At 38.0% G+C, this 21,430-nt stretch overlaps 1 protein-coding gene and 1 long non-coding RNA gene across 2 annotated transcripts; both read right to left on the bottom strand.

Annotated features, from left to right (window-relative positions):
• Positions 1–247: 247 nt before the first annotated feature.
• LOC127433726 (adhesion G-protein coupled receptor G4) lies at positions 248–16,206 on the bottom strand. Its single transcript, XM_051685887.1, has 25 exons — positions 16,126–16,206; positions 15,751–15,921; positions 13,540–13,638; positions 13,321–13,425; positions 13,072–13,212; positions 12,275–12,351; positions 12,092–12,174; positions 11,943–11,979; positions 11,816–11,838; positions 11,521–11,669; positions 11,211–11,340; positions 9,811–9,920; positions 7,254–7,458; positions 6,901–7,069; positions 6,448–6,594; positions 6,242–6,361; positions 6,118–6,163; positions 3,377–3,480; positions 2,981–3,102; positions 2,473–2,741; positions 2,275–2,377; positions 1,859–2,139; positions 1,666–1,767; positions 856–1,020; positions 248–754 (listed from the first exon to the last, which is right to left on the bottom strand). Exons 1-25 carry the CDS (start codon positions 16,193–16,195, stop codon positions 672–674), a joined length of 3,111 nt encoding a protein of 1,036 aa, XP_051541847.1. The 5' UTR covers positions 16,196–16,206; the 3' UTR covers positions 248–671.
• A 1,105-nt stretch (positions 16,207–17,311) lies between these two features.
• On the bottom strand, positions 17,312–17,627 carry LOC127433750 (uncharacterized). The gene is made up of 3 exons (XR_007895919.1): positions 17,585–17,627; positions 17,445–17,475; positions 17,312–17,354 (listed from the first exon to the last, which is right to left on the bottom strand). It is a non-coding gene; the product is annotated as an uncharacterized LOC127433750 (long non-coding RNA).
• Positions 17,628–21,430: the final 3,803 nt, after the last annotated feature.

Here is a 21,430-nt window from a genome sequence, read left to right as displayed (position 1 = left end):
ATAAAGCTAATTCTGATTCTGATTTATTGATTGTATTTGTCTCTCCCAATTATTTTCAGTGGTCGGTCAATTTTGACCGTGAATACCAAAGGTGTCACTTTTTTTTTAGGCCACTTAGAATTATGCCATGTTCAGATGGCAAATGGAGGAAAAGTCACCAATTATTGTACTGCTCAGATAAAGGAAACCTTTTTCCATTACATTTTAATACTGTATTAAGGTAAAAAAAAATTACATGATACCATAGGAGGATTAAACATTATTTAATATAATGGGGTTTGCATTTGATATTATATTGAAATATAATTTGATTTGACAGGTAATTTTTTTTTCTTAGTACAATGAATCAATCCCAATCAAGCTTGACAATTTAAATTTGTTTTTGCTTAAGATACAACAACATGTTTGTCTACTGTTTACAACTTTACTGTTATATCATGCAACAACAAAGCCTAAGATTATAATGTAGGATATAATCTGAGGATCTATGAAAGGTTTATCTTCTACAACATGGTTTACTTTTCTACCAGAGGAACCAAGTGTAATTTTTAAAACTGAACGTTTCCATATAGGATGTGCCACAAAACTGTTATGAGAAACAAAAAAAATGGTCTCATTTATTTTTGCTAAATGTCTGTGAATGTTCAGTTCTTTCACTGTCTTGAGAGAAACTAATGTCCACTTCCTGTGACTGAGGGCGCTGACAGTCCTGCCCTGGCTCTTGGGATTACCAAACTGTTTTCATATACACAACCTGTCATGGGCAAAAGTAAGTACAAGAAAATGGAAGATTATGTTAAAATGTATGGAATTAGAGTATATTATATTGGTTATGCTACTGTCATAGTTTCTTACCCAGGTCAGGTCTTGTAATAGACACTTGCCATTGGCTGCATTCTGAGGAAACTGATGAGCTCTGGGTTGAATTAGACTTGATGGATCTCACAGATGCTATTAAGGGAAACTTATTTGGTGGATTGGGTTTGGGTTTGGGACCGACAGTTGCAGTTTGGCTCCACTCTGAAAACAATCAAGAAGTTAGTGCTTGTTTGTTGCGCTAAAGGTGCATTCGATATGTTTTTATGTTAAGCTGGCTGATATGGCAGTCATCTTGGACATTTTAAACATATTTTTTAAAAGTACTTTTTATTTCTGCATGTGTGTGTTATATTACTGAATGATTAATCCTCCTAGGCTGTTCAATAAAGGTTGACACGGGTCATTTTTTTTAAACAGTACAGTTGTAACTTTAAATTATTGGGAAAAAAAGATAACAATTCTTCTTCCCTGAAGTAATAACAATAAAATTATGCACTTCTCTTGGGATTTTATGCTATTTAGATCTTACTTACCTGTTAATGTCTCAATTACATCATTCATTTGCATATGCAAATAAGCAAATTTATATTAACTTCACTTCAGTTAAACTCTATAAGTTGAAACATGAAGAAAATGTAAGAATGTGTCATATTGGGGACAGATTGCTGACATCTGGTGAAAAAATAAGGTGTTGCTTTTTTTATGACGACTTGGACTCATCGAATCAAGTGCATGTTTTTTTTTTTTTTTTTCATATGTTTAGATTGCATGTCTAGGAAAAAACAAATCTGCAAATGGTTAAAAATGACCGAACAGCCGAGGAAGGTTAAGAAAGTTGTGCTTTACCTGAATACTCTTGCAGCTTGAAAACTCCACAGCATAAATGTACTCTCCATTGCTTGCGTACATTTTCCTTCATGAGACAGTGGAAGACAAAAATAAAGAAACCTGAAACAAATCATAATATTCAGTGTTAATGACAACCGGAATGGATCACAAAACTGTCCTTAAAGTCATTTTAAGTGATACTCTCTCCTACCTTGCAGGCTGTTGAGTATGGAGAACAGGTAGAGGAGAAACACTTTGACTGGACCCCAGGCAAGAAAAGCCACAGCCCAGGTGAGACCCAATAGGAAGGTAAGGCTCGCCACAGCCCGCAGGTCTTTCAAGAGGTCACTACGAGTGCCTGCTGGCTGATTGACTTGCATGTTTCGTATCTGGATGAGAACCACTAAGAATATGGAGCCATTGCAGAGCAGTATGAGAGCTATGTAGCTCACCACTGACACATAGAAAACCACATCATCTTGCACCCAGCAGCTGAGAAAGAAAAGACCACATCTATTTGACAAATGACTAGATTTGGAATTGTGTAACATTGCTGGAACATACAGTATTTCATGCTTACAATTAAAAAATGTAAAAACAAACATGTAAATGTTGAACATCACTTACAACATATCTGAATCATCCAAAGTCATCTGGGAATCACTCATGATCATGCCATATGCATCTCTCTTTATGGCCAGCACAAAGCCACATATTATAAGTGGAATCCCTGTGTAAAAACAGTATAGTTTGTAAATAAAAATAAATAAAGTAAAGAGATAAATATGTCTTTAGATGTTTAAACAGGCTAAACAAATGTCTCACCCCAGCCAAGCAGACAGAATTTCAAGATGTATGAGGGCACATACACATTGAAAACTTTGACCAAAGCAAAGTACATATTCACAGCTCCCAGGCCCATCCATGTAAAGGAAGTCAATAGGAAATAGTGTAAGGCTGTTGCCACAGCAATACATAGGCCATAGATCCCGAAAGAAGAGATCCAGGAGTTTATCAGAAATGTCAGGTTGAGTCCCAGTAAAGCGAGGGACAGGTTTAATAGAATTTTGGACGGGTAGTCTCTTCTCAGCTTCCTGCTCATTTTTCCATGCAAAAATAATTACAATAGCATTATAATTACAAACTGCTAATACAAAAATGATATGGCGTTTCCATTATCATAGTAAAACATTGGGATTGACAGGTATATTGTATTTATATACAGTACATCAAAGACATTTCTGTTTAGCAATTGCAAAATGGTGGTAGGTGTTTTTGTTCAAATAATTTGATCATAATAACAGTTGATGTGTTATGGCTTTAGAGCTCTTACTCTAAGAGAGTGTATGTTAGCACTGTGATCCCAAGAAAGCAGGAAGAGACACCACAGCCCATGTATGTGATAAGAGTGAGGATTTTCTCATTCTTTGCATCAATAGGAGTTCTGGATACATCCTATAATTCAAAGAAATTCATGGTTTAGTGGACATATTAGACATGTGCTTCTATGTTTTTGTCAGACAGTTTCTCAAAAGAAATGGAATATATTTGTGTGTGAAGATTGCTTAGCAGGTAGTTAAGTATTGAAGTTGATTATTAAGGGCCAAAGTGCTAAATGATCAAGTTAATTTGGATATTTATATAATATTTATATTGCTATATTAAGCAAATGACAGTTTGTATTAGGCTAAACTGCAAATGAATTATTAAACACAAAATGCTACCATACCAGCAGAACCCCAAAATGGGTGAGATGGTCACACAGACAGGTGGTGTAATCATTGCTGACATTGTATGTCCAGCACCCATTTGGGTTCCATCCTCCATAGCCATCTACATGCACAAACACACATATAAAAAACTAGATCATATAAAGCACCTAATGTAGAAAAGAATACTTTTGTCTTCATGTGTTTTAAAAAGTTTGCTAATCCTCGCGCGATCCCACGTACACATATGTGGATGTTGCTTCGCTATACACAACGCATAATTTAACTTAATTTAAACTGATTGATCTCAGTTCAGGAGACTCTGGGCTGTCAGTAAAGGGTTAAACTTTCGACGAATGGAGTCATGTGACAAAACAACATGGCACCGATCACAGCGGAGTTTGTCTTTGGAAGAAACGCCAACAGAACTACATCTGGTAAGAAACCTAATTAAGAGTCAAAAGATTATAGTCTCTAGTTTCATGCGATATGCTATTTTTTTGCTAATTTGAGCGATTTATCACGAAGCGCAACGCTGCTAAACACAATGTGCACTAATGTGTACAATAGCACAGTTTTCATTAGAAATATTGTGACGAGGAGGAGGGCGGGGACGGGCACACCCGCCCCCAATCGGGCTAATCAGCCGAGGAGAGGGATAAATGCAGCCGGATGTGGCAGTTCGAGAGAGAGAGCCACACTCAGATGCCGTGTGTGTGTGTGTTTATGCTTGTGTATTTTTAAGTTTTCATTAAATATTACTTTGACTGTTCAGACGGTTCCCACCTCCTCCTTGCCCATTCTAACCCTGTTACATTGGTGCCGAAACCCGGGAAGGAGGAGGAATGCGCTGTCGTGGAGTCCTTGCAACTGCCGTCCACCCAAAGGAGCAGCACGGGCCTCAGCCGGGGAATGGAGGAGTCGCTGCTGGCCGCCTGGACACGGAGGAACGTCCACCGTCCGTGAGGGGAGGAGGGGCTCGCTGCCGGCCGCTTGGAGCGTGGAGCCGCTGCCAGGGGCGGAGGGGCTCGCTACCGGCCGCCAGAACGCGGAGGGGTGTTCCATCCGCCAGGGGTCAGAGGACTCGTTCCGGTCCGCCCGGAGAGGAGCAGCTGTTGTCCGCCAGAGGGTGGAGGAGTGGTCGAGGACCAGTCGACGGTGTGTTGGGGAACCGGAGAGCAAATTTTTTTCTCTCCTCTCTCTTCTCTCCTCTCTCTCTCTCACTGTCGCTCCACCTTGCCCCTTCCCTCTCCTCTTTTCCCTCCCCTTATCTTCCTCCCAGGTCTCGAAAGGTGGGGAAGCGTGGCCGGAAGGGGGGGTTGGGGATGTACGTCATGCCGGGGGTTCCCCCAGCCTGAGGCAAAGGAGGGAGGAGTGTGATGAAGAGGAGGGCGGGTCCGGGCCATGAGTCCGCACGGCCGGCCCCCAATCAGGCTATTCAGCCGAGGAGAGGGATAAGGCCGAGCTGGATGCAGCAGTTTGAGAGAGAGAGCCACAAGCAGCTGCCGTGTGTGTGTTTTGTGTCTTTTTGTTTAATTAAATATTACTTTGACTGTTCAGCTGGTTCCCGCCTCCTCCTTGCCCATCTTAACCTTGTCACACCTATATTTACTGTGCATTTGTACACTGAAAAATTTTGCTTTCAGAGGCTTTATATGGAGTTAGGATGGAAATACATTTTTTTTTCCAAACTGTTCTGAGACCAGTGCAGATAGACAGCACACTGGAGGTTAAGTCATTCACTAAACAGGGAGCAAGGGAGCATCCTATAGCTAGGATTCAGCTCTATGCAGCTCTAAGTGCAATCAGTCCTAACTTCCTATCAAAAGTTACATTTCAGGCTGCAGATGATGTTTGGACCACTCAACATATTTGAAAGACATGGTACAATAGTAATCAGTACACACTGTAGATTCAGAATTTATAATGTATAATTTTATTTTAACATGGTTGGCAGTGATTGGACGATGCTGGCCATTACTTGGTATTATCACCAGTGTTGGGTGTAATGCATTAATAAGTAATTAATAACTTTTTCATTGAAAAAAATAAAGTAAGGGATTACTCTTAATTTCAGTAATTTAATTACAGTTACTTCTGATGTAATTGTGTTAAATACTGTATAGACTATAGAACAATTCTGTATAAAACAATAGTGATTAGTAGTTAGTAATTAATTACTTTTTTAGAGTAACTTATCCAACCCTGATTATCACTGATATATATATATATAGAGAGAGAGAGAGAGAGAGAGAGCGCATGCTGAATAAGAGCGTGCGCTCTCTCTCCCTCTATCACACGTGCAGCGGGCGCTGAGATTGGGTGAGACAAGCAAAGCAAAGCAGGTTAAAATTAAACTGATACGGGTTCGACTTGAGGACAAAGAATTAAACTGACTACAGAGAGCACTTCAGTGTGAAAACAAGCAAATCCTGGGCATTTAAGGCGATTTAGAAATCCCGGTCTGACTTTTTTAAAGTCCCTTCTGGGTAAGGACGCATTGTCACCCTAAACAAGCAGATATTACAGTTTTCCTGCTTCCTTTGGTGATTGTTGTGCTGCACTGATAGACAGAACACCAGGCCAGGTGAATGATCTGACATCACGATCTGCATATATCTTCTACCTCGTAACGAATATTATCCATAACAATTTTAACATTTAAAATTTCACAACTGAGTCCTGCTGTCTACATACTGTATGTGGAAAATGCACACAGCAGCCACGCTCGGGTCTCAGGTGGTTAAAGGAAGTGACCTACCATTCTTATTAAAATCCCAGAAAACACACTGGACATCCTGGTCATGCTGTCAACAACAAAGACAGTTTTATTATTATTTTTTATTTTATTTTTTTAGTCATGGCCATATAAGAGCTGTACTTACTCTCTTGGCCTTGAGATGGTGCAGAGTGATTACAATATACTCCTTTAAGTTTTTAATGGGACCTGTGGCATTAGTCACACTGGCAGACACCACATAAGTGTTCAATTTTTTCATTTCTTCCTGAGACAAAATCACACAAGTTGCATGTTAAAAATAATATTACACAAAGTGATCAGACAAACGGACAGATCGTTACACTTGGTTACCTTTGTTTGAAAAAGAGATGGAACTCCATAAAACTGAAACTGAATACGAGGGATGGTGTCATTGAGGATGGGGAAGCTTTCTTGTATTATTGAGGGCAGGGAGATGAAGGCCACTGTACCATTAAAAGGCTCTTGGTTGATATAAATCTACAGCATAAGAACAATGATAGATCAGCGATTGTGTGACCTGTGAAATTACATATTATATTTTATTATGCAGTTTTATTTAATTTATTTAAGAGTGATTATGTACAGTCAGATGGTCATTATAATTTACATGTATATTATATTATATAGAGAAAGATAAAATTATACAATAGAGAGAGGGATACACACAGCAAGTTCTATGTATAAAAAACTTATATGTGATTTTATGAGTGTGTACATGATGTACAGTACATGTGCATATAAAGTTCACCTAGTTTCATCAAGGTGCTGTGTAGGTGTGCTCACCTCAAGGTAAGAGTCTTTGTTAGCAGATGAGACTCCAAAGGTGAGGTTATGGAAATTTCCTGGGTCAATATTGACCACTGATATTGCAATGGCTGGAGCTACTAAATTGACTGACTCGCCAGTGAAACCTGACATCTTGTCTCCGATGGCCTCTGTGATGTTTAGAATGCTGTACACAAACAGGGATTGAATACATATAACATCAGATCTAATAATGTATTGTATATGTACACACAATATATTACATTGGTAAAAACAGTTAACCGCTAGTGCTGTATATTTACGGTAACCACATCAATTAGACTAAATGACACATACAGATTGGACACTCTGCATTATGGTGACATACACACCAATTAGTGAAAGGCTGCAGGTTGCTGTCAGACTCCAGGATGTCAGAGGTGATGTTGATGATGGCCTCTCCTACTTTTGGCGTGATCACACTAACGTTTATCACTTCGGCCAGTTTATCCAGCACCGTTGAAAGCTCGTACTCATCCAGAACTCTTTTCTCATGTATCAAGTCCTCTATCATGATCAGAATATCAACTGCATTTTCTATGGGGGGAGAACATATGATGTTTTTTTAAGAAGGATTAATTTTTTTGATCATTTACTGGCTGGCGTGTTGTGTTATTTTGCCTACTGTGGTGGGGTGAGCAAGAGACAGACACAGTGGGTGTGGCATCAGGCCTCGGTGAGGCGTTTATTTGAAATAATAAACAGGGTCGTTTCTAGCTATAAGCGGCCGCTTAGGGCCCCCGAGCCACCAGGGGACCCCGGCAAAGCAAGGTGTTTTTTACATTTTATTTATTTATTTTAAATATACTAAAAGCTGCCAGTAAGACACAGGCAGCTGTTATGGCTCAATTAGACAGTTAATGCGGGCCCCCTTGTGGCCTGAGAGGGAAGGAAGTATGTAACTACAGGGGGGAGAGTTGTAGCTTGATGTGACGCACACTCAAAGGGATTTTCATCATCATGAAGTGCACTTATAAGTAGGTAGCGGAAAAAAGAAAAAGGGGAATCTGCCGTCCTCGCCGTGAAAGGGGCTATGTGAAAGAAGGACTGTGATGAGAGGGTGAGGGCCAGGTATAATAAGCGCTGGTAATCAATTCCAAAAATAATGTATTCTTCGATTCTGAGGCACTGGGAATCGAGAATCGACTCCAAAGCTTGGAATCGATTCCGCTTGATATGACTTTATTTCTCGCCCACTAAACAACTACACATTACTGAAAACTTACCAGCGCTAATTCAAATGACAAAAAGATTATAAAAATGACTGCAGCTAAATGATCATAATTTCCTGAGTGATTTTGTAGTCAGTCAGCCATCAGTAAATTCACTATGCTTGATCAGCTGCATTAAAGGTGCTGTAAGTGATTTTTTCATGGAAAGGAAGGTTATGCAAAAAAAGTTCTTACTCCCTAAAAGATATTAATAAAATAAGTTGTGCGATATCTCACTATCTGTGGCAGCACTAGACTCTGTTAATAGCAAACAAAAATGTGTCTGCGGGCAGCAGCCAATGACGATTTTATTTGCAGTTGCAGCAAAAAATTCTCATTTATTGAGGCTTAATGCCATTTTTGTGCCATGTTGTTCATAACAGTTGCCAGTTGAGGGTGCTATTTTGCTGCTGTGGTTTTTGACAATCGCTTCTGCTTGTTGTCGGTCTTAATAAAGTTCATTTGGTATTTTTGGAGTGCGGGGTTTTACCATGCCTAATCCACCAGCTCATTTTGTGGAAATTCTAGAATGGCTAAAATTGCTTACAGCACCTTTAAGCAATCACACAAGCCACACATCAGACAACTGCTTTCCAGAACGGCTAAAATCTCAAGGGTGTCTGGAGATGTAATTGCCTGTTTAGACGCAATAATGCGTACACATGTTATGTCGTCATTAAACGAAAATCGCCTTATATGCACTTTACGCCTAAAGACATTTTTGTCTCTTTGGCCTTCCATAAAAACGACATGTTCAGTGAGATGAGTGAGTGAGTGATGATAAGTCAGATTTTTTAACCCAAAGGGACGCTATTCTTTAAGCACTTCCAAACGTGGAAGAGTCAGTAGGATGACGATGATCCAAGGGAGGGGCATGTCATTCTGTCAAACTACATTTTTGCTAAATATTTTTACGTGGCTCCTTGTTGTTGTACATACTGCGGCGGTTTTTTGGTGAAATAAACTTTAAAGGCGCTACAACTACAACTTTTATTTATTTTCAAGGACAGATCAGTTCATAAACACTTATCACCCTTTTTCTCACACAACGCTATCTTATGACATCTAAACACTTTTACTACAGCACATGACTTATAAGGCAATACATTTTCATGTTTGCATTACATAATCAACTACATTTACAAACTTGTTTGAATGTAATCAAATTGTGCAGTTGCTCAACTAATAGATCATTGCACATGTGATACGAATGACCGGGTTAGCAGTCCTGAAGAGCATGTGAGTTGACACGTGAGCCGACAGTGTCATAGAAGCACCACAAAATGATGGGGTTGCTACAGCAATTATGTTTTTTATCTCACATTTGCTTTTATGACACTATCGATTAGGATTAGTTTTAAGGTTTAGGATAGGTAGGTAGCTTTCATTGATTTTAAACTCAACAGAGCATCACAGCAAACCTAATCTGTTTTTCATCTCACATTTGTTTTTATGACACTTTCACAGTTAGTTTCTGAGATGCAGCATAATATGACTGTGGTAAAGGTATATGTTTACGCAGATTATGTAAATTATCGCTAATTACAAATCTTTAATGTGATTGAGATCCATTTCAAGACGTATTTATGTATACTGCAGTTCAAATGCTGGAAAACATAAAGAGCTAGATTTGAAGAGAATGCTTGTGTATCTAAAGTGAATACTGAGAGAGGTTCACCATTAGTAACTGTAATGTCTTCCAGGTCTTTCAGACTCTTGACCACAACCTGGCATCGTCCCAAGTCTGGAGCGATCCAGTGAGCTTTGTTAGAGTCAGCCCCCAGTGAACTGTGTGGAAGAAGTGGTGACCATCAGTCGATAAACTTATCAAACCTTGAATAATTTGGATACATTTCTCCAATTTCTTGCAAACTGTTCGGTACTGCTTCGCTCCAAAATACACAATGTTATATAATACTCTCTGTAGGGTTTTCATAGAACCTGTACATCAATTTTATGGTTGTAAATAAACCTGGAATGACTGGTACAATGTGAAATCACACAATGATTGCTTAACCTCTGCAATGAAATTGATCCTACAAACACTTCTGCTGTAATATATGCTACTATCTGCAACATACACATGACTAATTGATTTACAACAACCCCTCAAATTAGATAGCTTCCTTTTTTTAGAGTTAGTGAGTAGGGGCAATAACCCTGACAGTGGAGTGTTCAATGATTATATTCTGTCATCAATATCTCATTAAGCTGCTGAATTCAGATATCACTAAGGAAGCGGCAGGCAACTGATGAACTGGAAATGTTTTTTGTTTGTTTTTTAAGCTAAAGTGTGTAATTTTTCAATGTTAAAATACTTACAAACAGTACTGTGCAGTCTTAGGCACATAAGATGCTTTCCAAAAACATTTGTCTTAAGATGGTTATTTATATCTGCTACTTTAGTGTGTCAATAGGAAATATACATTTTATATTCCCAAACATTACTTTTGCAAATATAATAGAATAGAAGAACAGGGATCCCTGCAACAGATGGCATGGCCCTCACAGAGCCCCCCCCCCCCCCCCCCCCACTGAACATCGGGTCAGTCTGGGATTACACGAAGAGACAGAAGTAATTGAGACAGCCTAAATAAATAAAAGAACTGTGGTGAATACTCAAAGAAACTTGGAACATCCTATCTGCCAACAACCAAGAAAAACTGTCCAGGTGTAAGTAGGAGAATTGGTGCTGTTTTGAAGGAAAAAGTGTTCACACCAAATATTGATTTAGCTCTTTTTCTGTTTACTAGACTTTGTATGACGTTAATTGATTAATGAAAACTATTTATGTAATTATTATTTTAAGAAATCCTCGCTTTGAAAGTTTTTCACAAGTGCCTAAAACTTCTGCACAGTACTGTATATTCTAGCTTAATATGCAGTAAAAAATAAGTAAGTAATTTATTGGTTGGCTCCGATAAGTCTACTTTTTTTTTAGCAGCCTGACACAGCAACATTGACTCAACCAATGGCATGTTTGGGATGGTACTATCTGTTTGGCCGACCAATTGGATTTGGGTTGTAATAGGTATGTTGCATCAATTAGTATCTACCATTTAGGAGAAAGACTCTTACCATTTCCTATTTGCTGTATTTTCTGGGTTCCCCTCACAGGAATGCCAGGCGACGCGTTCAACCTCAGTTTGGGACCAGTGGAAAAGCCCCATTCTGGTCTGATGATTGTACTCAGTGCATGAACCTGGTTCTGGAAATTAAGAATTACATTCAAAGAACTCTGTACATGAATAGATAATTTACATCTATCTTTGCTCATGTCTCTGTCTATACTACAATCTTTCTATGAGACTGTAATAAAAATACACTTGAAAATGGATACTTGAATAGCTATGTATATATTTCCCTTCCCTTCAGATACCGTACATACCTATATGAGAAATCAAAATGTCCTCGGGCTGGGCATCCAAGCTGATTGCTCCACTGGTGTAAGGTTTGTCCAGAAATGCATGAATCTGTTGCTGTGTCTCTTCAATGTTTGAGGAAGTTTTAACCTTAGCTTGAAAGACACAGCTATGGCTGGGAACAAAGAAGATTTCTACATCAGATAACCACATTAATTGTGAACAATTCCTGACAGCATCATCTAGTGCTTTCACTACAGTTCTGTTGTTAACTCATGTTTAAAGTCTTTGCTGAGCTATGTCTTGTACTGAAATTCTCACCTTGTTATTAAGAGCAGGGAATGCTGTAAGACAAATGAATGAGACCAAAAGATCAGAAGATCACACATGAGGAGATTACAAAAAATGAGGTGGTGAGATAGACAACATTTGATTGAAAAGCACAAACCTTTTCTACTGCTTTGGATGGTGTATGTTTGTCTGCGCTGCAAAAACAGAGTAGAAATGCAGGTTTAAGAAAATTTCTCTAGTTTGTCTGTTCTCTCTCTATATACAGTATATATATAATAACAACGCTAATAAAATAAAAAGACCGACCGCCGCTTTCTTCCATGTGTCAAGGGGGTCAAGAGTTTGAAGTTCAACACAAATATTTCTTCACTAGAGAGAGTTTTGTAAAGCTGTAGACACGATAAAAACAAATCAAACGTGATACTTAGAAAGATAACTTGCTTTAAAGATATTTCAATAAAGGATATATTTTACTTTTTTATATCTTACCCAGGTTTTAATTATGCTCTCGGGATTATTATCTGGGCCCTCTATAGTCACAGTGAGGTTGACCTTAAAAAAGCTGTCTATTTTGTGAGAAGATATATTGTTAAATATGGGCACTGTGGTAAGTAAACCTTTGGTAAAGATGAGATTGATTTTATTTAATATACACTCACTGAGCACTTTATTAGGAATACTATGGTCTTTATAAATTGCCCAATGTGGTCTTCTGCTGTTGTAGACCATCCGCTTCAAGGTTCAACGTGTTGTGCATTCTAAGATGCTATTCTGCTCACTACAATTGTACAGAGTGGTTATCTGAGTTACTGTAGCCTTTCAGTCAACTTGAACCAGACTGGCCATTATCAACAAGGTGTTTCCATCCACCGAACTGCCGCTCACTGGATGTTTTTAGTTTTTGGCACCATTCTGAGTAACCTCTAGAGACTGTTGTGCGTGAAAATCCCAGGAGATCAACAGTTACAGAAATATTCAAACCAGCCTGTCTGGAACCAACAATCATGCCAAGGTCGAAATCACTGAGATCACATTTTTCCCTATTCTGACGGTTGATGTGAACATTAACTGAAGCTCCTGACCCGTATCTGCATGATTTTATGTTGTGCACTGCTGCCACACAATTGACTGATTAGACAATAGTATGAATAAGTAGGTGTTCAGGTGTTCCTAATTAAGTGTTCAGTGAGTGTATGTCTGAGAAAAAAATATTATATAGCACAATGAAAATCTGTAAACCTTGTTACTGTACACAGTGTCTCAAGAATTAAGAACAAATTTGTGACCTGATATTGAGCCATCAGGAGAAGGGCATGTGGTTGTCTTTGTTAAGAAGAGACTTTCTGTTGAAGATGAAACAATAGCTTCTTTAAATGTTGAGGAAATTTCTGTTAGGGTTGTTTCCATGAATGGTATGAAGGTAGTGACTGTTAGTGAAGAGATAGAGAGTTACGTTCAGAGCATTTTGATACCTTTATACTTGTATTTATTTGTATATTTATTGAAATCTATGATAGAGATACGGAAACACATACTGTATGGACTTAATGTTGTTGTTGCTGTTGAGGATGAAAGAATTATTTCTTTAATTGTCGATGAACTTTCTGTTCGGGTTGTTTCCATTGGTATGGAGGTACTGACTGTTGAAAAGATGAAGAAAGAGCCATTAAGAGAACTTTGAGTGAATATATAATTGAATCTTGCTCAGTTTTTATGCATATTACAGCTCATAAGAGAGATATGTTTGCACATACTGTGTGAACTTGTTGCTGTTGAAGATGAAACAATTTCTTTTTCAGTCAAAGAAGATGATGTTGAACTTGTTTTCAAGGGTGGTTTGGTGGTAAAGACTGCTGAAAAGATGAAGAGAACTTTGGGTGTGTATATATAATTGCATATACCTCAGCATCAAAGTCACAAGTCTAGACAAACACAATGTGCTTAAGCTAACAGCACACAAACAATTATAATCTTTCATGTCTTTACTGAACACATCCCATTAAACATTCACAGTGCTGTGGAAAAAGTAAGTTAACCTTTGAATTTAATAACTGGTCGATCCTCCTTTGGCAGCAATAACCTCAACCAAGTGTTTCTGGTAGCTGCGGATTAGACCTGCACAACGTATATAGAAGGAAATTTGGACCATTCTTTCAGAAATGCTTCAGCTCAGCCATATTCTTAGGATGTCTGGTGTGAACGGCTCTCTTGAGGTCATTCCACAGCATCTCTATTGGGTTAAGGTCTGGGCTCTGACTGGGCCACTCCAAAAGGTGCCATTCTGTAGTGGATTTACTTCGATGTTTAGGGTCATTGTCCTGCTGCATCACCCAACTTCTACTGAGCTTCAGTTGGTATGCTGTGCACTTTTAACGCCATACATAGTGATGCATGTTCTTTCCAAACAACTTAGTTTCATCAGTCCACAAAACATTTTACTAGTAATGTTATGGAGTGTAAAGGTGATCTTTAGCTGTCACTCTAGGGTTCTTTTTAACCTCAACGAGCATTCTGCGGTGTGCCCTTTGAGTCATCTTGGCTGGACGGCCACTTCTAGGGAGAGTAGCCACAGTACTAAATCGTCTCCATTTATAAACAATTTGTCTAACTGTGGACAGATGAATATTTAAGCTCTTTGAGATAAATTTGTAACCCTTTCCAGCTTTATGCAAAGCAACAATTCTTGATCGTAGGTCTTCTGAGATCTCTTTGTTACGAGGCATGGTCCACGTCAGCAGATGCTTCTGGTGAATAGCAAACTCAAAATATTTGAAGTCAAAATAGCTCTAGCCCACACCTCTAATCTCTTTTCACGATTTGGATGGCAGGTTTGCCAACTCCTGACTCTAATTACTTTTTTGACGTCATTAGCCTAGGGGTTCCCATACTTTTTCCAGCCTACACTGTGAATGTTTGAATGATGTATTCAATATGTACTGAACAAGGACAATACAAAAATGTGTGTGTTATTAGTTAAAACTGATTGTGTTTGTTCATTATTGTAACTTAAATGAAGATCAAACCAGATTTTAAGACAGATTTATACTTAAATGAAGGTAATTCCAAAGTGTTAACACACACTTTCTTGTCACTGTATGAATCTATCAGCCCGATCTCATGAGAATTAGTCACAATACTATGAGGTGGTGAATTCGTACCATTCGTGTAAGTTCATTCAAATGAAATCGTACGAGTTATACACCCACAAATGAGAGGAGCATCCCTCGTGCCCTGTTTTGTAATACAGAATTAAGCCACTTCCATGTTCTGAATGCTTGTTCGTATTATTGTGATGAATTCTCATGTGACGAGGTATGGATAGTACATCTTTACAGACTTGATGTTGTTGCTGTTGAAGATGCTTCTTTTTTTATTTTTATTTGGAATGCCCAATTCCCAATGTGCTTTTAAGTCCTCGTGGTTGCGTAGTGATTCACCTCAATCCAGGTGGCGGAGGATGAATCCCAGCTGCCTCCAAGTCTGAGACCGTCAACCCGCGCATCTTATCACATGGCTTGTTGAGCGCGTTGCCACAGAGACATAGCGCATGTGGAGGCTTCACGTCATCCACCCCAGCATCCACGCTCAACTCACCACGTGCCCCACTGAGAATGAACCACATTATATTGACCACGAGGAGGTTACCCCATATGACTCTACCCTCCCTAGCAACCGGGCCAATTTGGTTGCTTAGGAGACCTGGCTGGAGTCACTCAGCATGCCCTGGGATTCGAACTAGCGAACTCCAGGGGTGGTAGCCAGCGTCTTTACCACTGAGCTACCCAGTCCCCCGAAGATGCTTCTTTAATTGTCAAAGGACTTGCTGGGGTTGGGATTGTTTAAAAAACAATTAACAAAAATACATTTAAAGAACTTTGTGTGTGAATGTAGAACAGCAATTTGCTAAGATTCTGTGCATATTACAATCCATAAGACAAATATAGATACACAGTTCTTGTACAGACTTGTTGCAGTTGAGGATGAAAGAAGTGCTTCCTTAGTTGTGGATATTGGTTTTAGAGTCGTAACAATCTCTGTAGTTGTAGACATCGGCTGAAGAGTTGTAGTCGTTGGTCTCTTAGTCGTATGTGGCAAAGTCCCAGTTACTGTTGTGTGTGGGACAGGCAAGAGATCCTCTAATAAAGTGAAAAGAACAAAATCTGTGAATTTAAAACAGACATATGTATGGATTTATATTTGTTAGCCACATAAAATGCATGCTCGTCTTTGCTGATGGACATTATATGTTTACAGTTTGGGAAGTGCCTCTTATAATTGTTGAAGTTTTTGTGAAGTGTTCCCAAATCAGCTTGAAATAGAAATGTCGACCAATTTATTACCAAGAGGGTATATGAAGATAAAGTCAGGATTTGTAATCAGCTTGCAGCAGTTTAAAGTGTCACCCGTCATCAGGATCTTAGAGAGAACATCCTGCACTTTTCCTACATCATCAGTAGGAATCACATTCAGGTGAGCCAAGCAGTCAAACCTGTAAAGAGAAGGATGACATTAACAAACTAGATAGGTGAAGTTTGTCAAGACAAACTTTATTGTTGTCTAGACAAAGCCTTTTCTGAAAGTTGACCTTCAGAAAGAAAGATAGACTTTGTATTGTAAATGAAAGCAGAGACTACTTAGCAGAGATGGGCCACTTCTATTAAAATAAATTGGAGAAATTAGAAAGGTCAGCATATGTAGAGAGGAAGTCCCGCTTTACAGGCAAAAGAGCCAATTGCCTTTTAAATACAGACATCATTTGTCAATCAACTCGAGAATGCGCATGCGCATTAGCTATACAACCCTTTTTTTTTTTTTTTTTGCATAATCTGAGGTAAAGAATTATGATGGTAATTTATGATAACAGTGCTGTAAGATTTTACTGCTGATTTGAAATGTTCTTTGATCATAATCTTGACCAACCGACCAACCGTTCCCCATTAAAGTAGATAGGAGCTGCACTTGCATGCCGCTTGTTTACACAGACAAATAGCTGCCCCAGAGTGTTCAAAAGATGGTCGCCAGTGGACTGACTTGCTAGAAAGACTTTGGTTAAAACCAATGATATGGCAGGCATTGTGTATGACTGTTTACATTTGAATTTTTTGACAGATGGATTTTGAATAAACGAGAATTCCACTGGTCCATTTGAAGATTCTGTCAATGCATATGGGATGTTTAGGATATCTGATGGTCCAATGTGCGAAAACAGTTGTTCAGATCAGTTAGAAAAGATATAGCAACACAACCCACAACAGTCTGAAGGTCTGTGCCAAGTTTGGTGGATGTAGCTTAAAAGCTCTAGTAGGACTGTAGTAATTGATAATTTTGTTCTTGTTTTAGGGATTTAGAAAAACGGAAAAAAAAAAAGAAAAAAAAAAACGAAAAGTCTGTAGAATAACAGTATGATGGCTTTGTCAAGCATGAAAGGTATTACAAGCATTTTTGATGATTTAGCTTTTAATTATTAAATTAGTTGGTACTTAAATTTCTTGGGTAAGAGAAACAAGAAATTTAGAAGAGATTCTCACTGGCTGACTCCAGGGGAGGTGGCCCTCAGTTTTATAGTGTCCTGGTGAAATGAGAAATTGATCTGGTTAGTTATTGAGCATTTAATTTTTTTGTTCAACTTGCATAGAAAATAGAGTTAGTCTTAACACACCTCTGCAGTTCCACTGGAGCGCATAAGAGAGCTGTTGAAACAGAATGACAGTAAAGCTTAGATTCTTGCCTCAAAAACAATTCTACTCCATGCATTTCAAACAAGATGATTTTGTGCTAGAACCAAAAACAAGATCTTACCCTCCTAAAGGAGACACTGAGACTTTATGCAAATTCATTTCTGTTGGCAACACCTTTCTCAACTTGGAGAGGGGAAAACATGCACATATACTTTATTTAATTTACATTTAGTCTTTGTGGTAGCAGCAATACAGTGTTTTGTGTGTCCTGTAGCTCACCCACTGATGTGCAATATCTCGAGCGTCGTAAACGTTTGTTTTGTTTCCGTCATTGCGAAGGATGATAAACACAACTTTAACTTCATAAAAAGGCCAGTCTGGAACATGAGGATATTGTATCATATATAAAAGACGCCAATAAAGGGTAGACACATGCATACAGTATTATGTGTCCTGAAATTATTTAATTAAGCAAAAATGAATTGCACAATAAAAAATTACAAAATTTACTTCGTGACGAACAGAGCTAAAAGCTGTGCTATAGGAAAATTCAAACTTTTGTGATCTCAAAATAAATGACAATATTTTTATGAATATATATGAATATACTGATGTTGCAATATAATTTGTGTTAAAATAAATAGTGCAAGAAGTTTCTTTTGATTTAAATTACTGTGGGTAAACAGAAATACCCCAAATGCTATTTGTTCACTTATTCGACAGTTCCTGAAAAACAATTGATTTAATACATTTGAGCAAAATCAAAAATCATAAACAGGTATTTTGTCTGAAAATATATGTGATAGCTTCAGGGATTAAATCAGCAACATTTGAAATAGTATTACACTTAAACAGCACTTATTAATCTTGGTTAATGTTAATTTCAGCATATACTAATAATTTTAAAATTAAAAGTTGTATACATTAACATTAGTTAATCCATTATGAACTAACATAGTTGAACAATGAACAATATTTTTTAATAAATTAACATTAACCAAGATTAATAAATGCTGTAAAATAATATTGTTTATTTAATGTAATAAACATTTATTGTAATTTCATATAACATTTAACCCTCCTATGGTATTCGGTCATTTCTGACCGAAATACATTTTGTAAAATTTTATAAAAATGGTTTCCTTTATCTGAGCAGTACAAGACTTGGTGATTTTTCCTCCATTTGCCTTCTGAACATAAAAAAATTAATACAAATTGGGCTTGATTCAATAATACTACGTGGTCGTACAAGTTTTTTAAAAAAGCGATACCTTGGCCCCATTGTACCTTACAAAACCATCATTACGTAACGATTTTTTCACATATCCAGCATGAAGTATGTATGTGCTCTTTCTGTGCTGTGTCTGTTTGCATCCCTTACCACACCGTAGCATATTGTCTGGTACAGGCTGACAGTCTTGGCCTTTGTCCCAAATTCGGGCCTCCCAGTGCAGCACATCCCCATCGGTACAAGCCATCGCTGATATGTCCTGAGCGCTGCGTGCTCTTCCCCAAACCCTGAACACACTTAAACTACCCTTCAGTTCAGTGCCTGACTCAAACACCATCTTTCCCTCCACAAAATAGTGTGCCACACCTAAAGTCAGAGTGCCACCTGGGGCCAAACTACAGCTGTAAGGGAACCAAGACTTTCCTTTGTTCTCTGGTCTTAAGGCCACCCTGGTCCCATTGACATAGACTTTAGGTTCAATCATGGATCTGGACCAGGCCATGCAGACTGAGTGCCAGTAATGCAAGGATACCACAGAAGGTGTGGACCAGACCTTCCCAAACATCAAGGTATAGAGATCTAATCCATGACCCTTCAGCCCTAGCTCTATCTGTTTATTATCAGGGTGCAGATACATGAACGCGGTCCAGTGCGAGTTACTGATCTGTCGCTTTATGTTGACACATACGGTGAACTCGTCCAGGGCAGGAATGGAGTGATCTGGTTTAATCAGCCAGTAGCCACAGTCTTTCTGCATGAAATCCACCTCCTTTCCCCACAGACTCAAAGCACTTACAGAACCTAGATGTGAAAAAGTAGATTTTTAGCACACAAACACATACTGTATGTGCTGAAATTCAGGCTCTTAATACACTCAGTTATTTCTGGTAAAAGTAAGATTGAAACAAATGGTTTAAATGAGTTATTTTTTCTTTTAAATATGCTTAACTTTGCTGTGTATAAAATGAGTTAATTTAATATCAAAACAAACTAAGGTCTATCTATGCATCAATGTTACAACGAACATATTTCATTTTTTATACATCTTTAACTAAATTTAAGGAGTATATAAAGAATGAATGTTACAAATTGTGAATGTTACAAATGATGTTTGTACAGCAATAATACCTTTATCCTTTGATATTATTATACCCAGAATGAAGAAGATGACTAAGGCCTCTAACTCTTTATTGTGTTTTTCCATTCTTCACCTGACAAAAGATATTGTAGTAAAATTATATTACTGAACTTGGTCTGAAAGCTGTGTATTGACATATTGCACACTGTAAAATGTGAAAAAGTGGAAGCAAAAATGATTTAGGTTTTTTTTTTGTTTTGTCAGAGTTAAGTGCATTCTGATTTACAATGCATTTTAAGATATAAAAAAACCTGACAGACAGACAGACAGACAGATAGATAGATAGAGATGGTGAAGTCAACAATTTGTTGAAAAGACAAAACAAATTAAAGCGTATCAGTAAAAGTTACTCACCACAGTCAACATCTGTTGGTGTCAGCTGTCCATGTAGCTCATTTCTTCAGTCAAGAAAGTAACTTTTTGAGTGAACATAAAAATTGATGTGAAAGGCATGACCATGACACCAATATAGTGCTCAATTTAAAACCTCCCCCTGTTGCCCTTTTGAGTTATTCATTAAGCTCATCAATCATCCCCATATTCAGATTAAACATGACAAGTGTTTACTGGTGCAGGCTGATCCAGCAGACGGAAAATAACTCCAATAACTCAGAAGATGTGTAGAAGGAATAATAATTTTAATTGGTAAAATTTAATTAAATAAATTCAATTATAATAAATACTGAATAAATGCAAAACAATTAAGACTTTTTTTTTTAATATTGAGTAAACAGGTCTTGAAGATAAAACCCCTAAACTAAGTCTATATTATGTTGTCTCATCTAATTAACTAAGTAAAATAAAGGATTAAGATAGACTGAGGCCTCAGATATGTAGTCTTTGCAGAGAGCGAGGAGAGAAGAACTGAAAAGATATTTGTCCGAACATATAATGCAAATCTGTGTGCGAGCTTGGTTTATCTCAATGTTTTTGTTCTGACAGAGAAAACAACACATTCAGCATGGGTCTCGACGACATTCAAGGCCTAAAACTGCATAAGCAGTATTATTTAAGACATAACTGTTTTTATAATAACCATAACTAATTCAAAGCACTTAGGTGTCATGAGTAACAAAACAGTCACTGAACATTGAATAAGAAATACTTAATATCCCTGCATACATTTAGAGTATTATCAAGTATATTGATGACATGACTGCATAAATGAATATATAAAGAATGGATATATGAATATTGCTTAAAGGTTAGACAGTTAAGGAGGAAGCGGTATCCGGTTTCCATGGTCAGTCTTTATTAGCAAATAAAACAGAAATCACTTTTCAGCTTGCACTCAACCAAAAGTCTGCTTTCCAGCTTAAATCAAAAACACTCTTTCTCTGGTAACAGACAGGTAGTCTCTCTCTCTCTCTCTCTCTCTCCTCCCCCCCCCCCCCAAATTCATGCACAGGCAATAGTGTTGTGTGGATCTGTCTGATCCACTTTGTTTATTTTCTCATTTACAGAGCCAGGGCTGTGTTCAAACACCGGATTTTTTTTTTTCAGCGCACACACAGAACGGACAGCTAGTGGACTGTGAAGAGAAATTTGACACAAAGTGTATTGGATTAAAATGACTTACTCCACCTTTAATAGCAGGT

This window comes from Myxocyprinus asiaticus, chromosome 43, assembly GCF_019703515.2.
Source record: "Myxocyprinus asiaticus isolate MX2 ecotype Aquarium Trade chromosome 43, UBuf_Myxa_2, whole genome shotgun sequence".
NCBI classification, from domain to species: Eukaryota; Metazoa; Chordata; class Actinopteri; order Cypriniformes; family Catostomidae; genus Myxocyprinus; species Myxocyprinus asiaticus.
This window is presented reverse-complemented; position numbering and strand designations above follow the sequence as displayed.